This window comes from Passer domesticus, chromosome 1, assembly GCF_036417665.1.
Source record: "Passer domesticus isolate bPasDom1 chromosome 1, bPasDom1.hap1, whole genome shotgun sequence".
Lineage (NCBI taxonomy): Eukaryota > Metazoa > Chordata > Aves > Passeriformes > Passeridae > Passer > Passer domesticus.
In genome coordinates, this window is record NC_087474.1 from 137,555,979 (window position 1) to 137,574,213 (window position 18,235).

Here is an 18,235-nt window from a genome sequence, read left to right on the forward strand (position 1 = left end):
CGCGGCCCGTCCCGCAGGCCGAGGGGCGGGCCGGGCCGGGTGTCCATGGAAACGGAGCGCACCCGGAGCGCCGCCCTCCTTCCCTGCTTCCCTGCTTCCCGCCGGCCGCCGCCGCAATCGCCACCATGATGCTGCTGGGCCGCGGGCTGGACGCCAGGTACGGGGCCGCGGGGGTCCGGGAGCCCCGGGCTGCTGCGGGGGAGGAGGCCCCGCTGCCCGCAGCGCGCCCGGGAGGGCGCGGGGGTCGGGGAGCGATGCGGGCCCGCTCCTTCCCGGCGCGTCTGCCTCCCCGGGAGATGGGGCCGCCTCTGCCTTCCTCCGGTAAAGGCCGCAAAACTTTTCCAGGCCTAGTGTGCTGTGCAGAGATGGAGTAAAGATGTGCTGCCGGTATTTATTTGGACCTCTCGCGAATAATTCTGTGGAGAGTTCTAAGCGGTCGCGATAATTAGGGGGGGAATAAAAACTTTTACATCCCCATATAAGAACACGTAGTGTTTTGCGTCCCAAAATGAAATACTAGTTGCATGAATGTACTGTAAGATCTGAATTGTAAAGTGGGTGATTATGTCTTCCTCCTGGAGGGAAACACTTTTTGATATGATCTTTCAAGAAAATAGGAAATATATACCTTTTCCTGAAGATCTTGTCAGGTAATATAATTTTGAAAAAAGAGCTTTATTAGTTCTTAATGAAATTCTTACTTGCCTACTCACCCACCAGGTGAAACCGTCCCTATTCAAGTGGTTCTGTGCTCCAGCATGTCCTGGAGGACTGCATAACTTCCTTGGGTTTTTTTTAACCTTAACGGAATCTGTTTTGAACAGCTTGCTGTGAAGCAACCCAACTGGGTTTTTGCCTAAGGCAGAACTTTGGCATGAAATACTTTTCCTGAAGTAAAGGTGTTTCTCATTTGAATAGATTGTATTGTTGTTTAGTCTCAAAGTACCACATTTCTTCCAGTTTTTCTGATCATCATATATCCTGATACAAAGTCAGCATTTCGATATTGGTCAGCAGTATTGGGATACCTTACGGATATGAAGGAAGTTTTTGTTTCTGTCCTGTGCCAAGATAGTGGTAGGAGTGAATTCTCTTGCAGAAAATTCATCACTTGACATCAATAACCTTCTGTTGGATCGTGGAGACTTCTGAGGACCCAGAATCTGGCAGGCACTGTTAGCTGAACTGTCTTAAAGCTGGTTCACTCAGATCAACCATGGGCATGAGTTCACATGACCATCAAATAATATAGGAATAGGAAAGCAAAACACGAAGTGAAATCTGTGAGATACTGGAATGACTTATCTAATTCATTAATAATGAAACATACAGGCATTGGATCAAATAAATTAATTAGATTTATATAGTTTGAAAGAAAGCTGTTTATTAGTGTGATGGATGTTCTTTCAGTGGTATTTCAGTTTTCAACTCTTATGTCCATTCACTTTCTTTAATTCTTGGTGGTATTTATACTCTGTAGTGCAGTTTGGTGATTGTTTGCAATTTAAAGAACATTTAATACCTTTAGCAGTTTGTCCTCTACTGCCTAATTTCTCCAGCCACTGCCTTGCCTGCTTAGATTGCAGGCTGCAGCAGGAAGGTGGCCTTGCAGAAGTCTTGTTTGAGACTGTAGGAGTTACCACTGTGTTAGTAACTCATGCCATTTAGTAATATTGAGCTTTTGCTTAAATGCAAGAAGAGAACTTCCAAGCAGATTTTTGCGATTTGGTTTTTGTCTATTGGATCTTTAAGTGTAAATTTGCTTTTTTGTTTGTTTGTTATTCATTCATAAATAAGCACATATTACATCAGTTACAACATTCTCTTCTTCAGAATAAATTTCTGCTTTGCACTGAGATATCTAAATTATTAGTAGTATAATTATATAGTTTTTCTTCTATATGTGTTGTAAACATTTCTGCCTTTCTTATTTTTCACTTATTCTTCTTTGGTATCTAGGGACAATCAGACTAGACAAATGCAAGATGCTGTTTCAAATGTGGAAAAACATTTTGGTGAATTGTGCCAAATATTTGCTGGATATGTACGTAAAACTGCCAGACTACGAGACAAAGCAGATCTTCTGGTAAATGAAATATATGCATATGCAGCTACAGAGACACCAAACTTGAAAGTTGGACTGAAAAACTTTGCAGATGAATTCTCCAGACTTCAAGATTATCGCCAGGCAGAGGTACAAAATTAAAGCTGTACATGTTGTGTTTGCCATCTGAACTTTTCAGTTACTTATCTGTAAAGGAAATCATATACTCTGCAATCAGAAGAGAAACAGGAGAAAACATGTCTATATATTAATGTCTGAGCAGGGTAGGCTGCCAAAGCATTCATCATTTACACTCCTAATCACTTCAGGGAAAACTGCCTAAAATTAGTACTGTTGAAGTCAGGAAAACTATCCATATGAACACTTGAAGTATTTGAGAAAGAGCAAGGTTTTTTTTATTGGTGTTAGATTATGATTTATGGTTAATAAAGTGTTCTTTTTTAGTTGTTGACTTGAGTTGTCTAGCAGCAGCTGAGGCAAAATCAGTCATTTTCCTTTTGCTGAGCATTATCAGAAATAGTATTGAAGGGGTATTGTCAGGGACCACTGTAGATTTCATAAGTTTGTAGTTCACATTAAAAGTACAAACTTGATTTGGACCATATGTGACTATATAGTCACATTTCTGCTAGATGAGTGAGAGTGCAAAGAAAGGTCTTTATTCCACTTGCACATTTATGTGTGGTGCCAGTCAAACTGTAACATACAGAATTCCAAATACTGAGATTAAAAAAATTCATTCACATGAATGACCAGTACTCAAACAAGTTTTTGGAGTATGTATCTATTCTTTAAGTAGAACATAGAAAATTCCCATTTATAGTTTTGAACAGCTGAGATCCACTATAATTTTAAAAAGAGACTGAAGTAGTTGACATTCTTTATGTCTTCAGATAGGACTTTTTTATTTTGGAGAGCATTGCAAGTCACCTTTTCATAATAACAAAGTGGAAAAAGAAAACCTTTTAAAAGTACTTAATATAGGAAGCAGAGCATTTGAAATGCAAGGAATATTGTGGATCTTTAACAGTCTGTTTAGGGAGGGATTTTTAAGAAGTAATAAGAAACCTTAGGGTGTGTGTGATTTTTGTTTTTCCATAAGCTCTTACATGTCTAGCTCCAGCTGAGCCCCATGTAGGTCCTTATGCTTCAATTGATGTAATAGCAAATTATCCTCTGCTATTACATTTATATTGTGGCCAAAGGTGAATGTGAACTCAGACTGCATGATCTCTCTGTTTTCATCATTAAACTATGAACCTGTAATTTTGAGGTACATGTGTAACAACTTGAGTTTTGCTTTTGTTGATTTTAAATGCGTTTTAAAAAATTGATGTTTGGCCTACATGCTCCTGCCATGGCTGTCTGTAAACCAACATTGCCCTGTGAAAGAAAAAAGGCAAAAGCAGCAAAGGAAAATAGTAGCTTTTAGTCTTTAAATCAAGTTCTCCTTTGCTCCTGAAAACAAAATATATTATCTCAGCTTTGTTTCTTCTGGGCATCAAGTCAGTTAACAGTTTCCCTGTATGCTGACAGAGTGGGCAAAAGAAAATTAGCTTATAAGGATTATCAATTTCTGGTCTTTAGCTGCAATGCTGGATATATAAATAGTGAGGTGTGAGGTACCACAACACGTGGTAGGGTAAGTAAGTAAGATGGCCAGGCTATTTGGTTCTTCTGCAATAAGTGTAATAAGTGTTGTTTAGAGCCTTACTGGCCTATTCCTTTCTATTCTATTGGCAGTTCAAGTGATTGTTTGACAGTGCAGTGGTAGATGGTATCAAGGAGTAATGTTTGCTCAGCTGACATAGATTTTGGCTGACTGGTGACTACCAATATAGGGGGAACTGTCCCTTCCCAGCAGAGGTATTAACCTTGTCCTAATCTGGATGTAGCAGCAATGGGCCACAGGACCCACTCATGGTCCATAAGTCATTGGCAGATTATGCTGGAGCCACTCAGACAGTTTTGTCAGATTTGACAAGCAGGTCTTATCCTATTGCCTGTCTGACCATATGTAGCTGTTTTTCTGATGAGGAGAACTGAAACAAAAATTCAGAACCACTCATCTGTGAGAGCATTTGTGCATTTTACATACCCTGTTATTGGTATTTGTAGTGCACTCAGTACCAGTGATGCTGTTTCCATGATTTTTAAGAAGAGTTCCATTTTGCACAGTGTATTTGATAGCAAAGATTGCTTAGTGTGTAACCTTATCAGTACGTGTAGAGCAAATACACTGATCTTTAGATAGAAAGCTACAGAACTCCCAGATGCAATGCTGGATATATTTAGTACTCAGTTTGATGTATTCATGATTTTCCATGTTTCATTTATTCCAATCTAATTAATAAAAAAGGAATTCCACTAGAAATCAGTTTGAGCTCTTCAGAAAACAAATTCCTTCTTGGTTAATGTACTTGACTGTAACTTTTACAAAATTCTTTAAAACCTTTATCTTAATATTTTTTCAGCATATTTGGATTTAATTTGTAATAAGATGAGTCACCATTAAAATAATTGTTTCCTATTTCTGCACACCATGGATATGGATGAATTTAGCAACCTTGTGATTTCTTTTTGTAGGTTGATAGGCTGGAAGCCAAGGTTGTCGAACCTCTGAAATGTTATGGGACCATAGTGAAACTTAAAAGGGTAGGTTAAACATGTGTTTTCTCACAAGGTACATTTCCGTGTCCTGGCCTCTCAGTTGGAAACTTTTTGTTTATGGAGAAAATGGTTCTGATTTTTCATACTTCAGTAAGCAGTTTAACTTAATTATATAGTTGGACATCTAAAATGAAGCTATATATATGGTGGAGGAAAGAGCTTTGATATGAAGACAAGGATATTCCGTCTCTTCAAGCACAAACAAATGCTTAGAGAAGGCATTAGTATGACATTTCCTGGATAATGTAAATAGTAAATTCAGGACTTTTATTTGTAAATAATGTCATTTATTATTGTGTGATTTTGATCATGATGGTGATGATATTGTTATTACTGTTATTATTATTATTACTGCTTTGGCAATTAGTCATCAATATGCTGCCTTTAACAGCTTTTCTAACTCAGAATTATGTTCTACATTAAAGTTCATAACTTGGAAAACACATTTGAAGTTCATAAGTAGGTAGTGCCTAAATCCCTCTCTGTTAAGTCATTGTAATGACCTGAGGATACACAAAAATCTGAGGTCTCATCATTCACTATTTTTCAAAACAATGTTTATAGAGGTTTGAAATATTCGCTTAAAATACCTGTAAGTTTCTTTCCTCCAGGAAAGATAAGCTTGATTAAGGAATTTTTAATAAGCAGATACTAAAGTAGATCTTCATAATACTTGTATCTTGTACGGAGAATACCTTAATCCTGCAAACTCAAATCTGTAATTTGATGTATATGTGTGTACCATAATCTACATAAATCAAAAGCTTTAATTATTATTATTATCTGATGGTATTTTACAAAAATACCAAAACAAAATTCTTGTGGTGTATTCATCATGATTAATTTGAATAGATTGTGGCACTGCATCTCAAGCAAGCAGTTGTCCTATGGGGTTTTTTTGTGGGTTTTTTTTCCATATGGTGAAGAACCAAGTACTGTTTGGGACTTACTGCACAGTTACCTCACTTGGTGGTTAGAGAAACGATTGTGAAGGAAATGCATCCTACACTTGAGTAGGACTGCCCACAGTAGTCCTTAGCAGAGCTGTAGACTGTAGTGCCTAAAACCTGGTATCGTAATGGTCACCAGTTTGTGAGATCTGGAACTGAGTACTTTGTAGGGTATAAATGCTGGGGGTGGACAAGTTTCATGTGTTTGTGGCAGTAGGGTTGCTGAAGAAACACAAAGCATTTCAGCAATGCCTGCGGCTTCCAAAGCATTGAAGAGACTGTCTTGAGGTGCACTGCCACTGATAGCCAGTAATACTGAGGACAGAAGCAACTGAAACCAAGTCATTGCTTGCAACAGTGAATTGAATTTCCTGTGGTCTTTGCCTTTCAGAATGTCAGAAAGTGTTTCATAATGTGTGTTTTAGCTACAGTGAAGAGTACAAGAGCATTTTTAAACCATAGATGAGGTCAATTATTTTTCCAGTTTACCTTTGAACTAAGACAGAGTTCACTAAAGATTTAGGCCATTAAATGGTTATTTTTTTCCCATTGCACGTTGTCCATAAACCTTGGTTAAAACTTCAACTACCTGGTCTTGAGTTATCATCTGTAATCACTGGGACATATTTAGTGAGAAAGGAAATTTGGTCACTGCTGTAAATCTAGCACAAGCTGCTAGCTCTAGGACTGCTTTAGCTGTAACTACATTAGCTGACTAAGTAAAATCAGGCAGAGTATGTCATTATAGCTTCTTTCTCTAAAGGGGATGTTCTCGCTGCTGCTTACTTACTGGATCTGTTCCAGAAAGTACACAGCAGTATTTCTGTGTTTTATCTAAAAACAACTTGCTTTTTCTGTGGTGTAAGACATCAATTTCTGTGCTACTAAATGCACTAAAGAGGCTCAGGTCTATCAGAGTAGTGTTGTCCTTTGTCTGTTAATGCAGTAAAATTGTTTCATTCACTTGTTCTGGTTTACGTTGCTGAATAGCTTCAGTGGAAGCTAAAACAATATTCTTGTCCTGTAACACAGCTTAAATGTAGGATATGAGGATTTCTTTCTGTTTCATTGTTCTATATATCAATCTTCACTTTTCTGCTTTTTGGCAACTCTGTTCCTGGTTCCTTTCCTTCATGTAAAACAGGACATCATAAAACCAAAGTGATCCACGTGCAGAAGAAAGGATTGATTTGCTTTAATAACTTCAGTGACTGAAGCAGGTAACAGTACAGTGATGAGGCTCTGCCAGCTCATTGTCTGGTAGATGAACTATAGCTGTACTTCTGTATGATTTGAAAATAGATGGGTGACCAGAGTTCTTACGGGTGACTTGAATTCATAGTTAAAACCTAGAGGGACTGTGAATAATTTTATATTCATTGTACCTTTTATCTCATTGCCTATTCCATTCCACTTCTAGAGTGTAACTAAAGCATATTTTCCAAAAACACATCAAAGCTTGGTCTAAAGACACTGGAGGTGAATGTATGACTGTTGGTGGTAGTTAGTGGTTAGTTGATGTTAGTGGTGTTTTGTTTTAATTGAAAGACTTCACCTAATCTTTGGTTCTTGTTACATGCTCCACTGAGATGAAAGAACTCTGTAATGCTGTGGGTTTTTTTCTGGATGAAGGTATTTGGATGCTAGTAAAACAAATTTTTCTTTTTTTTTCCTCTTAGGTAATGTACACCTTGATTCTTTCACCATAAATTACATTTTCCCCAGCTTTTTAATATTTTTATTGGTTTTTTTTCTGCACCCTTCTCTTGGACAAAGTGTGTATGTAACTGTGCCCTACTTTTGTACATCCAAAACTTGTACAGAGCTTCACCACTACGGCCACGGTAGCACTAATTCTTTGTCACACTTCAGCTAGGAGAGAAGTATGTTTGGTGGTGGCTGCTGCTACAGAAAACAGAGGTAGAGGAGAGAACAGTTCAGTCCCTGTAGGTATTTCCAAAGTCACTACATGCTAGAAAGAAAGTACTGAATTTAATAATGGTAACTAGAACTTTGCATCCTCAAGTACACTTTGTGTGAAAGTCAGCACCCTTTCAAGCCACAGTGTTAAATCTGATTGACTGTTTTAAATTGGCCTAGAAGGTCAGTGCTATTAATGGGGCTCAGTCATTAAATAGCACTAAACATGCAGCCGTGACCATTAGATGGAAAACTTTGTTGTTTCAAAACAAATATGTTCTTTTCTCTTTCTCTACCTTTAAAATTTAAAACTGGAAAAACAATTTAAAAACTTCTGTCATTGCTTTTCTTGTAGCCACATGGTTCTCATAAAAGCAAAAGGCCTTTTCAGTACACTTTGACCTTAGAGGTTGTGTAAATTCTGAAAGAACAGCAGTAAAACCTGCACTGATGGGCTGAAGATGAAGTAGTTTTTGTTATCAGAAGCCAGCTCTGTGCCCCTGGAGATGAAGCAAAATGACAAGGATATACAGATAGTATGGATAGAAACAAGGAAGAAACTGGATATTTTGACCCTGTCCTCATGTGCAGCCTCGTTATTGAAGGAACACACAGCACTGTGAAACTTGGCAATCTTGTGCTTGTCACTGAGTAGTGATCTGGTCACAGGATCACAAAACTTACTGAAAGACATATTCTTAGTTGCATATCCTTCTGCCATGGCAACATACAAGCATTAAAATTGTGAAATCCAAGGAAGGAGCACAGACAATTTCCCAATATGATAGTTTCTAATAGTTCTAACTCCTTTCTGGAGTAGTAAATAAAAGTGGAATTGGTATTTTGGAGTAAAAGGTCATTTGAAATGCATGCCCAATCCTACCTCAGGTTTTGTTAGACTTTAGACTGTATTTCTGCTTGTTCTAAACTACTGCTCCTTTAAACTGGAACCATCAAAATGAGTGACCTTCTCCATACCAGCATCAGTGGAATGATAAATACTTGACTGATAATCCTACATTCCATTAATATCAAACAGTTTGCAAAACAGTTTTATAACATGAGAAAAATTTGAGAAAACTGGTAGATGAACATTCTTAAATTGTTACAGGTCTTCCTAGAAGTACATACTGCTTCTCTTTTGGAAATGGAGCAGAAACAGTTGTCAACAGTTTCTGCCCTTTCTAGATCAGTTGAGTTTTATCTTCAGCTCCATCATTACTTGGATGTATTTTGTTCCAGATGGTTTTAAACACTTTATTAAATGCATATATATATAAAAATATGCACTTTAACCCTTTCAGCCATACAATTCCTATGGTACCTTGTGGCACAGAATTGTTTAGGTTGAAAAAGACTTCTGTGATCATTGAGTCCAACCATTAGCCCAACACCATGTTGACCAGGAAACTGTCCCCAAGTGCCATATTTTTTTGAACCTTTTTTGAACACTTCCAGAGTGGTGATTCCATAATTTCCCTGGGCAGCCTATTCCAATGCCTGACCACCCTTCCTGTGGGAAAAAAATTACTTAATGTTTCATTTAAACCTCCCCTGGTGCAGCTTATTATGTCCTCATCCTGTCACTGCTTGCCTGGGAGAAGAGACTGACCCACACCTGGCTACAGCCTCCTTTCAGGGAGCTGTAGAGAGCAGTAAGGTTCCCCCTGAGCCTTCTCCAGGCTAAACACTCCCAGCTCCCTCAGCCACTCCTCATCAGACTTCTGCTCCAGCCCCTTCAGCAGCTCCACTGTCAGCAGTGACAGCAGGTGGCAGTGGACAGGTGACAGCAGTTATATTTTCTTCATAACTTCTCCTTGGTACTGACTGCTGCCTGTTTTTTTTTGTTTTGTTTTTTTTTTTAATGATGCCCCTTTATTTGATGCTGCTTTTTATTTCTAAGTACCACGTTTATTTTATTGCTAAGTCAGGAATGAGTCTGCCTTCTCAGCGCTCTGGGGATCTCAGCTTGTGACCATCTGCTATACTTTTCATGTAAAGTTGTGAATATCTTTTTCTTTCCTTCCCCACATTTTCAATCATAACATGTGCTACAGGGAGTTGCACAAGGTGCTAAACTCTCTCAGTCCCCACTGACTTCTCTTTCATAGGATCAATTAACAGATCACTAAAATCTATTTTTATTTGAAGCAGAAGTTTTGTCCATGTTTTCTAGGCAATGCATGTATGAAGGAGAGCATATTTTGTATTATCCAAGATGTATTTCAAACATGTCTATAACATTTATTTCCAGGATGATCTTAGAGCAACTTTAACAGCCAAGAGCCGAGAAGCCAAGCAATTATCTCAGCTGGAAAAGACACGTCAGCGGAATCCATCAGATCTGCACGTTATCGTATCCTGCAATTCTAGTCACGAGGAGAAAGATTTTTACAATTTCTTGGGAATTAAACTGTTATGTTTAGGAAGTAGTAATAACAATAATGCTCCTTAGAGGAACTGTTTCCAATGCTGAATCTTTTCTTAAACTTAATTGCAGTTGCTACAGAGCAGTAGTTAATCACTTTTGAATTGAAAAGAAACTATGAATTATTTGATATGTTTATGCAAGAGAGGTAGGCATAGATTACATCCAGGAATTTGGAAGTTTTTGAAAGTAAGTGTAATCAGACAGTTTATTTTTTATTGCTGTGGAGTTACTGTTTTTCTACCTGCCATTTTGGTTATATTGTGCTTCCTGGTACCTAGATGGGATACAAGTTTCCTCCAGCTGTATGAAAGGATAAGTTGTTAGTAGAATGTTCAGCTAGACTGCTCTTCATTTCCAAAGACCAGTCACCCTTCCCAGTATACTATTCTGTATCACAGTGGGAAAAATTAAGCCTCCATCAAACTGAATTAGAATTTCCATTAAAATCTTACAGAAGTTTCAAATTTTGAAGCAGTCATAATCTAGGGAATGCCAAAATAAATGGGATCAAGGCCATCCTACTTCAGTCCCTTTATGGTTATGTATTATGATACAGGATCTAGGTTCATGATGTGCTGTTTACTTTTTATTACATTTTAGTGTTGGACTTGGGAGTTAAGCAGTCCTATTCATGGTTGGATTTTATCAACTCTGTTTTAGAATCTTCAGGATCTTTGTAGTGATTGGGGCATAAGACTGTAGAAAGAGTGAAAATGACTGCGTTGGTCAAACTGAACACAGGAGAATTACATTTTATTTTTTAATTTGCCAGAGAATTTCCATTTAATATTAATCAAATCAGCTAAATCAGTTCATGACTAATTAGAATTCTATGTGTAATAAAGACAGATGTTTGTCAGCCACAGCATTAGAATTTGAGCTGTGTTGCAAAGTTCTCTTTTGTTGGAATTAAGGGAGTAAATTATAACAATAAGCTGTTTTTATTTCCCAAAGGGAGACTGGTCCCATTTTTCTCCCTTGAGCTAATTCCCGTTTCATTTCATTTCATGGGTATGTCACTGGCACCTAGTTCATTTCTTCTTGTTTCTTTTCTAAGCTTCTCCCAAATACTCTTCTGTGACTTAGCTTCTTGTAACACCTGTTTTCTACACTTAAAGCTTTGCCTCAAGAGTTACAAAATCTCAGTACAGTCTGATTCTGCACATGGCAAAAGCACCAAATGCTGCCTGTTAGCATTTTAAAGTGATTGACACTTTAAAAGGTCAGATTGACACTTAAAACACATAAAAAGGTATTAGGAGCAGGAATGTGTTCATTTGCTTTTCAGGATGTGTGTAGGTCAGCTTTCAGGTCTGAGAGAGGCTTTACCACATTAGAGCAAAGCAGCTGGGCTCCTGCAGGGGTTCTCTTATTCTTGAGCAACTGTGATGTTGCAGCAGTGAATAACTTTGGCCACAGATAGCAAAGAATCTGTACTCACTTGCATCGTACAAATGATGTGTTAGCACAGCTTTGAAAGGAAAACATTACCAGATTTTTAGAAATACACTTCTGTAAATAAAAATAGATTTTTTTTTTTCCCCTGAAGAAGTCTGCTAAACTGTAGGCTGCCTGCTTTTTATTATTTTAAAAATAAATAACCAAGCCCTCAGTCCAAAACAGACAGCTATACTGAAATGTTTTGGCCTGGATAGTTGAATTCTTAGCAAAGCTCTACCAAACTTTACATCTTACAGCCAGAGGCTTCAGAGAACATAATAGCACTAAATACATAGATGTTTTGAAATAATTAAGGTAAATAGTTCACAGTATATTGAAAGTAGAATATTGATTGTTAAATTGCCATTTTTTTCCTTTACTAATATTTCCAGTCACAGGTGAGTGTTCAGAAGATACCAAACTGCTGTTGTTCAAACTATGCGGGCTCTGCGACTTGAGACACTTCACTCTAAAACAACCAGAATTCCTCTCCCAAAGCATATGTGACAAATTATGTCCAATCTAAGATGTATTGAGGAGGTGTATTTGATTATCATAGAAATGACATACTGTATTTGTATGCATAAGGGCTGCATATGCATAATAGCTGCCTCACTTGCAGAGTGACTGATTGAAGTAATTGAAAATACACAAAATGTCTTTTCTTCCCTCCTGTGGTTTGGGCAAAATCAAGAGAGATGAACATAGGACTTTATGTACTACTAAAGATCATTATCAATTTTGTTTGCCCCATAATGGCAGGATTGTGTCTATGATGTTAGGCTGTTTTTGAAAGGGGATTGTAATCTGCTAACCTTATTTTACAGATTAGCAATTTGAAACAATCAAAGAAGTGAACAGAGCATGCGTTATTCCTTAGGTTTCTATATACGTAACACTAAAAGCTAGATCACAGGAACTGGACCTGTGTTGTCTTTTTCCATTAAAAAAAATGCTCTCAAGTTGCAGTTTTGTAGAAATGGGAAGAACCTTACAACTTGATCATAGGATACAGTATTTGATCCATGTACTACTTTCAAATCTAATGACAAAATAGTTTTGTGAAGATACTTACTGACTGAGCCTCTAAGTATCACTAGTGTGTGACATTTGACCAATAATGTATGGAAAATAACAGAAGTTTAGACCCAAATCTTGTAGATTTCAAGTGCAAGCTCTTACAGCTGTACATTGTTAAACTGTAATAGTACACAGTTCTCAGACTTGACTTAATCAGAATATTCTCAATATCTTTCCTTAAATGGTAGTGATCTTTCTATAAAGTTCATAATTATATCTAATTAAAGTAGCTATCTAAAATGCTTTTTGTAGTAACAAATATGTGTATTTATGTGTTAGGAATTGGTTGATGTGTCCCCTTCCCAGGGCCCTGCTGAAAATGTTTTTAATAAGATATTTTAATAATGCAAAAATATTAAAAACATAAAATACCTGAAATGCATTTAAATCTAAAAATTACAGTAACTCTAGCCTGCAAGATTGAGATATTTACAGGGTAGGTACATTAGTTCTAGCTGCTGCTATAATTGCTTATTTAAATAATTTGTAAAAATTTACTAAGATAATGTTCAGCACACTACAGTGAAAAGAAACTTTCTGGATCCAGCAGATTGATCTGCAGTAGAAAATAAGGGGTGACCTTTGCTGCTCACCCACCACTATGGCCTGTGCTGGGTTAAGTACCTAAACCCAGTCACTGTGTTGTCAGTGGGATGTCAGGACTGGCTCAGTAAAACTATCCCATGATCATTACAGAAAATGAATCAAGGCAGAGGGACTTTCCTGACTGGCTGCAGCTGGTCATTCTTCATGGTTCACATCAAAGTCACAACAGTGTAGAAGGCATCTTTATGTGTTCATTAAGCTATAGATCTAAAATATTATAACACACATATGTATTGTTTTGCAAACTCAGACTTAAATCATGGCAATTACAGCAAATAGCTTTGTATCAAATGCAAGACTAATTTCACCTTTGTGTTACTTTACCAGGCTGAAAATGAACTGCATAGAGCGTCACTGGATGCGACTCGAACAACTCGGCACTTAGAGGAAACCATTGATAATTTTGAGAAACAGAAGATAAGGGACATCAAAGTATGTGTGCTCACATTTCATCTTACATAATAAAATTAATACTATAATAAAATTAGTCAGGGGCAAGATTAGCAACATTCTAGTATTCACTGAAATGCAAATCTCATGGTATTCATTAATATTTCACAGATTTGTAAATTATAGATATAGAATCTACAGATAACTTGTCCTCAACCTGCTACAAAAGTATCAAAACTTCTGACTGGCAATATCTTAGGAATACATATTGGAGATTATCAAATGGCTTTTCAGTAAGACATGTTATTCCTAATACATTTTCTCTTTGCTTTTGAAGTATTTATTTAGAATTTATTATTAAATAATAACTGCATAAGTGATAGCCCAGCCAGAATTTATGTTTAATGTCTAAAATTAATTTAGATTCATCCAATCTGACTACTTAAGAGTACTAAGTATCATGCAGTTACTTATATCATATAAATACCAAATACAGAGTACAGTAATTTTTTGAAGTGAAAATATACTGCATTAAGAAAACCTTTCTTTTCATTTGCTTTCAGAATATATTTTCTGAATTTATAACTATTGAAATGTTGTTCCATGGGAAAGCTTTAGAGATATATACAGCTGCCTATCAGAATATCCAAAATATTGATGAAAATGAAGATTTGGAGGTAAGAGTGATTGAAATTTGCTTTTCTGTTTACTTCCTATATAAAAACAGTTTCCACAATTGGGCTACACATGTCCCACACAGAAAAATGCAACAAATATTTCAGGTTCCCAGAAGAAACTCACATATACCAAGCTTTTTTTTTTGCACTTCTTCAGCAAGAGCGTGCATGTTTGTAATCTCAGAGAACACAGAGAGAAACTGCAGTGGCAATCTAATCTTTCCCACAAAACACAGAAAAGAGACTCACAAAATTACCTGCCACTCTAATCTCAGCTAAACATAAAACAGTTTTTAAAGTGTCTTCTGCAGTGTCTTGCTCTAAAGATTAATGTAGAAAAAATTTTATACTGCTGTGATAAGATGTTGTAAAGACTAACTACTACATTAAAGATCTCCCTCTAACCTGAATTTTGTTTGTTTGTTTTCATCTTTTAATCATTTTTTATTAGGCTGTTACAGAATTAAGAGATATTTGTTATTTACTACATTGGGTTTTTTGCCTTGTGGCAGTAACCAGCTTCAAGTCACCCTTTCTTTTCTTTCTGAATTATGGTCTCTCTTTCCCAAGATAGGCTTTTCAGTCCTTTATTCATTCTTGCAGTTCTTCTGGATGTTGGGTCTTTAAACTTAATATCATGGAAGTGTGTGTTGTGTAATGTATGTTTGGTTTGTCAAAAAAGTTGGATCATTTTCAGTCTTTTTTTGTAAATCCCACCAGTCATAATTTTATTCTGTCTATATTCTGAAATGGCTCAGAACCAAGTTAGTGCAAGACTTAAAAAACCATGAGTCTTCAGTGAGTCATATTTGAGACTTCTTGGTAATTTTACTTCATTTAAACTATGCCATGGCAATTTTGTACTATTTTAGTTTCACAATTATAATGGCACATGGCACCAATTGAGAAATCTCCTTAAAGTCAGTCCTTTGTCTTTCACAATGAAATTTTGAATCTTATTTTAAATTTTCTGTTAATTGGACAATTATTTACTTTTCATAAAAATACTGACCATAATATACCATCTTCTTGACTTAAAGTCTTGCACAAATAGCTGTATTGGTTATTGAAATAACTTGAAAATATAATGGATGTCATGGTCTCCCCTGTATTCTAAGAGGCTTCCCAAATTTTTCTTGAGTTGTACATTTTCTGTACAGTTCAAATAACATTTTTCTGATGCAGTTGTATCAGACAGCAGGGATTTGCTTGTGAAGGGGTTGAGTTCATCTCTGCAAGAAATGGAGAGCCTGAAGGAGTTGCTGGGGTTCACACTTCTATCTTAGCCTGAAACTCAGCTACATATGTTGGTGGGAAACCATTGCAGTTTTCCCTGTGTAAATGCCCCCAAAGCTCTGAAGAATGTTTACCTTGACCACATAAGTATGTTGATGTGCCTCAGGTTAAGCAAGGACATTGTTTCAGCTAAAAGTGATCAGTCCAAACTACAGTCGATGCACATCTCTAGATCAAGTTTCATTCTCCAATGCTGCATTTCTGCAAGCTTCAGTCTTGGTGATTCTTAGCTTGCAAGCATCTAAGTCACAGCTTTCTCCATTTGATTAGGTTTTTCGGAGCTCACTTTATCCTCCAGACTATCAGTCTCGCTTAGACATAGTTCGTGCAAATTCCAAGTCCCCCTTGCAAAGAACTGGCTCCTCAAAATCTTCACTGAGAACAGCACAGGTAAGAAAAAATTACATACTAAAGCACTGTATTAAAGCTCTACTTAGCTAATGCACATGGATCCACTGTCTTTGAGTTCGGGACCATCAGAAATGTAAAGAAACTTTCAATGGCATCAGTATCATAATAGGCTCTTGATAATGCAGCTTTATGAATGAAGGGAAAAAACCCTCAGCTTTTAAAGCTGTGTTGCTTACTTTTGACAAATGCCATTTCCAGCAATGCTTTGTCTTCCATCAACAAACTGTGGCATCTTGCAGAGAAGAGATCTAGGAGCTTATTTGAAAGAGCAGTGACATTCTTAGAATACTTGCATATTCTTAGTATTCAGATTCTAAAGTGTGACCTCTCTACCAGATCCTAATCCAGACTAGTGATACCTTCTAGCAGCAGAGCAAACTCATGACCTACAGACTTCTCCATTTATACTCTGAAAATTCACAGCAGGTGAGGAATAGAATGCTAAAAATGAGTCAAAGAGTTGAAGACACTGCCACTCTTTTTGGACCAGCTACCTTGCAAATATCTTTGCCACTTGTTTACAGCAGTAAACTTGCAGACATTGCAAAATGGCTAAATTATTTTTAATTCATTGCAACTGAAATCCTGTAACTACAATGATTCTTACCAGTGTTTCAGTTAAAGACAAAGCCAGATTTAAAATGCATGTATCTTATCTTTCTTCTTTGAATAGAATCATGCATTGATATTGTAGTGAGGAATACTTTTCTTGACTTTGTACACACTTTACACCTTCTCTGATCTCAATACAGAACAGCATCAATTACTACAGTTGAGCTGTTCTGTTGAAAGCATGAATTGTGTCATCTGAACAGATACAACCTAGTGATTCAGTGCATGAAGTACTACCTTCACTGAGAACTTGCCAGTCCTCTATCACTCAAGCAAATTTCATATTCAAGCTTCAGAAGCTTGAATTCACTTCAAGCTGTGAATTCACTTGTGAATTCACAAGCATATTCACTTCAGAAAATGTAAGAGAGAAAAAACACAAAACAAGAAAACTGAGAGTATGTACACTGATTTCTCCTAGAGGTGGAGTGGAATTCCATTTTGACTAACCAACCTTTCTCATTTCCTAGACTGCTCTTAATTCTGACTTTGGGTGTTAGTGTTCTTATAACCTCTAACTTACCTGAAAAGAACGGGAAGTCATCTAGACCTAGAGGAAAACTGCAATGCAGTTCAAAATAAGGTCATCTTACTTGGCTGCAGTGTGTCTGCAGAGGAGGATCACATGGCAGAAAAAAGGGGTGGAACACCCTACTAATGCAGTCACCATAGGGCAGTGAAGAAAGGGCAGCCCTTTCTGATTCTGTAAATAGCATGGTGCTGAATTACACTAAGGGCTCTAATCTTTGGAACCACCAAACAGCTCTTGAGAAAAAAAATGCTGTATTCAGAAAAACCTGCAGGTGACTTGTTTTATCTTTTCTGTGGATCTTTCACTCTGAAATTTTTGACACATTTCCTGCTGCACAGTAATCCTTTACTGTCTGTAATGTAGTACTTTTCTATTTCCAGTATAAAGCAGTATAAATGATGTGGGAAGCAGTTCACAGAATCACACAGTCCAAGTCTGTGGGGCAGGGGAGGACAGACACACAAACACTAGGCTGTACATGGGGGACAGCGTGGGCAGTCACTGCATACCAGATGAAATAAAATGTTCCAGTAACACAATTCAGGTCTTTTCAGAGGATTTAACACATACCATCCTTGAATTTATTTCTGCCTCTGTGGACTAAGTTTCTATATTATTTGTTTGTTAAAAATCTAAAGTACTGCTTGATCTTGATTAATTTTCTCACAGAGAGCTATGTCCTTCATTTTACGACACTTCACTTGGCAGTTTATCCTCAATGTTTTGGTTTACCAATTTAGGTTGGTATAGCTTGTATTTTGGAACTATAGCAAAACAGAATGACCTTTTCCAGATATTTTAAATCAAATTCAACTACACAAGTTTTACCTACATCCATTAAATATAACAAACTTCTGTACTGACACTCTGTAGGACAGCAAAGTATCATTTTAACCATTATTGAAAATGACTGCATCCAAATGATCCAGCACTAAGATGTGGAGAGAATTGCCATGTTTCTGAAGTAGCATCTGCAGTGAAAGGTGGAGCTGAACTGCTTAAACAAGGACTGTCATGACCTCCATGCAACTCATTAATTTTTACGTAAAATTATTTATGGTCAAAAAATTGTCATATTTTTCTTTTTTTGCATTAAGTTATGAAAAATTAAATTTTTATACTGGTATGTTTTAGTTCTTTGGCATAAAAACTTGG

The 18,235-nt window shown here is 36.9% G+C and overlaps 1 protein-coding gene across 6 annotated transcripts in view; it reads left to right on the forward strand.

Moving 5' to 3' along the window:
• The window catches only part of CIBAR1 (CBY1 interacting BAR domain containing 1), a 25,115-nt gene continuing 6,880 nt past the window's right edge, over positions 1-18,235 (forward strand). For 3 of the 6 annotated variants that reach the window (XM_064391591.1, XM_064391586.1, XM_064391604.1), the window contains exons 1-7: positions 1-157; positions 1,960-2,194; positions 4,652-4,720; positions 9,860-9,961; positions 13,490-13,594; positions 14,116-14,229; positions 15,796-15,915. In XM_064391591.1, coding sequence (XP_064247661.1) covers positions 126-157; positions 1,960-2,194; positions 4,652-4,720; positions 9,860-9,961; positions 13,490-13,594; positions 14,116-14,229; positions 15,796-15,915 — 777 coding nt within the window. In that variant the 5' untranslated portion in view covers positions 1-125. Of the gene's footprint in view, positions 158-244; positions 388-1,959; positions 2,195-4,651; positions 4,721-9,859; positions 9,962-13,489; positions 13,595-14,115; positions 14,230-15,795; positions 15,916-18,235 lie in introns of those variants that run through there. The other 3 variants (XM_064391608.1, XM_064391616.1, XM_064391597.1) reach the window with 2 other exon arrangements.